This window comes from Stegostoma tigrinum, chromosome 35 (genome assembly GCF_030684315.1).
Source record: "Stegostoma tigrinum isolate sSteTig4 chromosome 35, sSteTig4.hap1, whole genome shotgun sequence".
NCBI classification, from domain to species: Eukaryota; Metazoa; Chordata; class Chondrichthyes; order Orectolobiformes; family Stegostomatidae; genus Stegostoma; species Stegostoma tigrinum.
The window spans coordinates 11661470-11667469 of NC_081388.1; the positions used below are offsets into that span (position 1 = coordinate 11661470).

At 43.7% G+C, this 6000-nt stretch overlaps 1 protein-coding gene across 2 annotated transcripts in view; it reads left to right on the forward strand.

The window, feature by feature from the left end:
* cc2d1a (coiled-coil and C2 domain containing 1A) overlaps positions 1–6000 on the forward strand; it is an 85995-nt gene extending 79995 nt beyond the window's left edge. For both annotated transcript variants that reach the window (XM_048521765.2, XM_048521766.2), the window contains 2 exons: positions 512–559; positions 1684–6000. In XM_048521765.2, coding sequence (XP_048377722.1) covers positions 512–559; positions 1684–1704 — 69 coding nt within the window. In that variant the 3' untranslated portion in view covers positions 1705–6000. The remainder of the gene's footprint in view (positions 1–511; positions 560–1683) is intronic.

Sequence of the window (6000 nt, forward strand, 5' to 3'; positions counted from 1 at the left end):
CATGATTTTATAACTATCTATAAGATCACCCCTCAGCCTCCAACTCTGGGGAATATAGCCCCTGCCTATTTAGCTTCTGCATTTAGCTCAAACCTTCCAATCCCGGCAACATCCTTGTAAATCTTTTTTTAACCCTTTCATATTTAACGACATCTTTCCTATCGTAGGGAGACCATAAGTGAACGCAGTATTCCAAAAGTGGCCTAACTAATGTCCTGGCTGGATGAACACAGCAGGCCCAGCAGCACCTCAGGAGCACAAAAGCTGACGTTTCGGGCCTAGACCCTTCATCAGGCCCGGTCTAGGTCTAGGGTCAGGTCTAGGCCCGAAACGTCAGCTTTTGCGCTCCTGAGATGCTGCTTGGCCTGCTGTGTTCATCCAGCTCCACACTTTGTTATCTTGGATTCTCCAGCATCTGCAGTTCCCATTACCACTGCACTGTCACAACATGACCTCCCAATTCCTTTATCCAATTCTGATTCGTTTTGTTCTCTCTTAATTTTCTGAACAGGATTTAGCTAAAGAAGCATTATACAAGAGGAAGTTGGTGGGTGATGAGGTAAGATATTGCTGTTTGTGGGTGGGATGGGTACAACAGTGCAGCAGTTATCTGTGTCTAAGCTATAGCCTTGTGTTTAGTCTAGCCTGCCCAACTACATTTTTTGTTACAAATATATGTTGGCCCCCAAGAAAAGAATTTGCGATAGTTCCATGGATAGCGACGTGCATCTCAAATCAGAAAGCTGTATTTTCAAATCCCATACCAGAGAACCTGAGCATTGGATTAGGCTGATACCTTAGTCCAATACTAGGGGAATGTTACTCTGGTGAAGGCACCATTATACAGATGAGGTGTTAAACCCAAGACTATATTTGACGTCTAGATGATCAAACAATAGGGAAGTTTGCTTTGATATCTCGGCAAATGTCTATCCCTTAATTGATATCGTGGAGTAAATTAGCTGATAATTAGTGTGTTGCTCCTTTTATGTGGGTTATCTGTGTATAAATTGATAGTCATTGTTGCAAATGTAGGAAAGATGACAATCTGCTTCAGTGACTGTGAAGCACTTTGGGATAACATGAGTCAATGAAAGGGGATAATGAAATGCATTTTGGTTTACTTAATTGATTTTGAGCCCAATCTCTCTGGTTGCTTAATGACCCAAAGTTTAAAAACACTGACAGGTCCCCTCAGGGACCGCCTGAAAGAGACAGAACATGTTAACAGCTAAAGATTCCCCCACGTGCTGCCGAGTGACCATTAGGAATGCCATGGGAATTTATCTTTCTGCCCCTTTCCTGAAAATGTTAAATTGCTGAAGGACAGTCCCTTGGGTTGTGGGAGCCCTGCACTCATCTAGAGAAGACTTCCCAACCTGAATCCAGACAGTGCAAAAACATAGTTTTTTTTTGTTTATGATCACCGTGAGATGGTGATAGTGTTCTCTTAAAATAACATTCTCTATTTTTTCTTTTATTTTCTCACTCATGCCACATCTCTCCTGCTTATTTCTGTTTCTGACACCTTCTCACCTCCTTGTCTTCCTCTTTCACTACCTTTCCCTCTCGCCCCTTCACTGCCACACTCCCTCTTTCTCTATTATTCTCACCCTTTTAAACCTTCCTTTCTCTCTCTTGTCTGTCTCCCTTCTCTCCTCTCTTCCCCTCTCCCACACATAGCTGCAAAGATTCAGACGATAAGGACTCTGCATTGTTTGGATCGGCGCCACGTCCTTGCTCTCAGTCTGCAGTAAACACTCGTGGCATTTAAATTACACCATGTATGTCCAGAAAAATACTGGAACTTTCAGGACTGTTGGATGAAAAAATCCACATAACCGCTCTGCAAGCAGCCTACCCAATCTTTGAAGCTCCTCTGTATCCCTTACAAGTGGGACATGGAACTGGACAATGGAAAGCACTATAGACAACCCTATCCAACTGGAATTCGAAATAACAAGAATCCTGTGGAGCGGGAGTTACGCAGGAGGTGCTGGAGAATGTCCTCAACTGACGTTAAAACGTACAGCTGAATCACACCATATCCTTCTTGCGTTTCTAGGGTTATATTATCCCTCTCTCCTTCCAACTCCTCCCCAAACCTGTTGGTGGGTGTCTGATACTACCCCATCAAGTAACGTGAAATAATTTCTGATCATGATATGATGCTTCTTTTTATTCAATGGTTATAGTGCAGAAAAAAACTTCAATCAGCCCTGCCTTCAAGCCCCACTAGCAATGCCTCTAATGTGGGAGATCGAAAGATTCGACCGTACCCAGTTTTGATTCAATTTTATTTCATGGGATTGTGGTTTTATTTCAATTTGGTGTTCTGAGTTTGAATTCTACAGGTCTAATTAAGTTTTTATTTTCTCCCCCCTCCCCCCCACCAAATATCAAAAGGAGTGGCCTTAATGTTGTGTCCTAGCTGCTGAAGTGATTTGAAAGATTTCCTGTGCCTCCCTGTAATTTTATGGGGTGGGGCTTCTTGTAACACTGCCCATTCTGCTGTGACTGGAGTGCAGTTGGGCTGGGGACTGTCAGGTGAAATCCAACTCCTCTTCACAAGTCTCGTGTGCGAGTTGGTGAGGGTCCTGCAAACACTGGTGCTGCAGACTGGATGGAACAGTGGTAACATTTTTGCTTTAAAACCCGTGTTTCTAAGGGAAAATGGCTGGAAAGAGCAGTGACTAAAATGACACTGAAACGAACCTGCCCACTGACATATGGGGTAGCAGAATGCTGGAATCGCTGGCTCTCAAAATTATACAGTCTGCACATGGCACTGCAGGTCCTAGCTGTAATCCCAAGTAGCTGAGTGGTGGCTTTAAGGCAAAGTGCACAATTTTTAAATTGTTCACCTTGGTGCTCTGCTTGCGTGGATTAGGCATATGGGCGGGAAGGTGCATGGGAAGACCTTTCTCTCATCAGTGTAATAACTGAAGGTAACTTTTGTCTCTGTTTGAAGTTTGTTTTTTATTTGTTGCTTGCGGTCAGTTAATTTGGAATCGTGACTGAATCACTGCCCTAGTGGCATTGTCCACTTATGATTTATATTTGTAACGTAAATTTGACTGTGGAAGAGCAAAATTCTGTGACAATGAATTGAGTTGTTATTATAGAACAGGACTGAGAGTTTAGTCAGGACTTTACTCACTGTCCAGGGGTTTGGGTCAGGTTACATTAGAATTTTAGCTTTAAATTTTAAATTTCTAGAAATCATTAATTTAGGGATGCGTTATTAGACATTAAGGTTCCTTCTACACCTTGAACAGATTGTGCCCTGGGAAGGCTGTTCTGCTGTTCAGCATAAAGTGGTTTTAATTATTTTCCTAATTTTTCCTTTCAAAGCCCAGACCAATGACGTGCAGCTGTGTTGGCTGACCATCTCTAGTATCTTGGCCAGCTAATTATTATTTACAAGGAAGCCCAGGTAGTTAGCTATGAGTGTGTTTGTTTTTCTCATTGGGAGGGATTCCAGGCAGGTCCTGACCACCAGCAAACCCGCCCCATCAGGCCTGTTTGATTTCTACTGTGCACAAGGATTAGGCTGGGATGGCAAATGTTGTTGGCTTGTACAGTCACCCTCTTTCCCAACATGTTATTCAGGAATCCTGTTGTCTTTTGGCCAATCCAAAAATGGTCCACAGCCGGTTCATTGAAACTTGAAAGGAAGAGGGAGGCACGAGAACAGAGATGAGGTTCAGCCCGAATAGCGCCTGATTGTGAGATCAGATGGAAACATAGCTGACCCTTTCTTTGCTTTCCAATCCTTTGTTTCTTTGCAAACAGTGCGGGTGTAGGGGAAACTTGTGAAGCATCCACCATCGCTGACCATCTCCCAAGCCAGCTTTGGATGTAGAAAATGATCACAACTTGGGATGTTAGCAAATATATTTGTGAAGCCTTAAGAGTGCATAGTAAAAGCACCAGAGTATTTACTTAAAAGCTTTAATTTGGCATTGAAGTGCATAGTGACGGAGATTGTAGTACATTAGGTAGTGGGCTATGCCTCCCTGTATGCGTGCACATATATGTGTGTCTGTGTAGCATGTGAATGTATATGTGCACACTTATTGTATTGCGCACGTGTAATGAATGGACTGCCACTGGGACCATAACAGAGTTGATGGTCCAGATGTTGGAGATGATAAAGCACAACTACATGATTAGCTTTCTGGTTTGATGCATTGTTTCACAGGAAGCGATTCTTGATGTATCCCTCAAGAAATTTCAGGACAAGAGTACTACTTTGGATCTGTGCTCACCTGGTTTAGGTTCTTAAGATCATCACTGGGAACAGAAGTAGGCCATTCAGCCAACCAAACCTGGTCTGCCCTTCAGTACGATCATGTGGATCTGATTGTGGTCTTGGCCACACTTTTTCCTTGTTTGTACCCATAACCGTTCCCTCCCTCAACCATCAAAAAATCTTTCAAAATCTGTCTTGAATCTGTCCCAGTGACCCAGCCTTCACTGCTCGCTGGGGAGCAGAGTTCCAAAGGCCAATGGCCCTTTAAGTAAGGGTATTTGTCCTCATGCTCCTCATCTTAAGTGGAAGATAACTTTTACTGAAACAGTGCCCTCCACTTCTAGATTCCCCCAGAAGGGAAAACATCATCTTGGCATGTACCCTGCCAAGGCCCCTCCAAATCTTACATTTCTATATGATCACTGCTGTCCTCCATACTCTGTTGGGTTCGGACACAATCAACTTCCTCTTTCTTCATTCCAGGAGTCAGCCGGCCGAACTTTCTCTGCTCTGTCTCCAGTATCAGTTCCTTGAGTAATAAGACCCAAGATGTACATGGTACTCAGGTGGATTTTTTTGATCAACATCCTGTACAGTCATAGTAGGCTTTCCCAACTTTGTACTTCCTCCAGTAAAAATAGGATAGCATCCTAGATGCCTTCCTAATTACTTGCTGTACCTGCATGTTCTGTTTTTTTTTGTGAGTCATGCACAAGGACACCAGATGCATCTCTGTTGTGGCTTTCTGCTGTCTCTTTTTCCTCTCTCTTTAAATAATAGTTAACGGGCTGGAATTGGTGCTGTGCAGTAACAGAGCCCACCCCCCCCCTCCCCATCAGTGCTTTGTGATATGAGAAGATGGAGGGCTGACGTTTCAACTGTAAACTCTCTCTCTCTCCAAGTCCGTGCTGCTGCAAGATTAATGCCATGCTGCTAATTTCTCATTTCCCAGGCACTGCTGTATAGCTCCATCATTTTCCATTTTTTGCTCAAGCAGAGGGTGAGGCCGCCAAAGGATTTTGGGTCAATAGGTTTGAGCTATTTAGGGAGGAGATTTGGTTTGAACATTCCCATGTCCAGAAATATCATGTGTAAAACACTGCACTTAATATTTTACTGAACGGACATAGTTGTTCACCAGGTCCCAGTTGGTTGGGAGAGTGAATAATGCTGTGATGACAAGAGTGAAAGGTCAGCATCAATCTTATCCAACAATTAAATGCGGTCACTATCAGACTTAGTTTTGCAGTTTATCATTGTTAATGCTCCAACCCGCTCTGAATGTGATTGCCAACTGATGGGGCAGGGCAGTCGGGGGTACGTGGAGAGGGCTGGCTGGCTGACCTCCGTGGTGTGGTTGTCTGTTGAGGTTTGCTACAGTCACTCAGGATGATTCCTTTCCCTTTCATGCCTCAATTGGAGAGAGGCACACAGCAAAGGCTGCCATAAGAGCAGCTGTTTGGTGAACGTACGTACTGCATTCTGCAATCTGCTGATACAGGCCAAACGTGTTCAACTGTGGTCACAGCGAGTGTTCTTCTTGTGGATGTTATCCTGTGTTTTGCACAGCTTCCTACACAATGCCTTTTATTTCCAATTCCGGGAAGAGGATGGGGTTATTTTAGAATCCAGTGAAGTGCCTGGTAACTGTGTACTTGAATGTCTTACAGATTGGAGTGTACCATGTAACGTGGTGGTGATGTTGATTGCTGTTCATTCTTAATAAAGGGATACAGGAAGAGCTA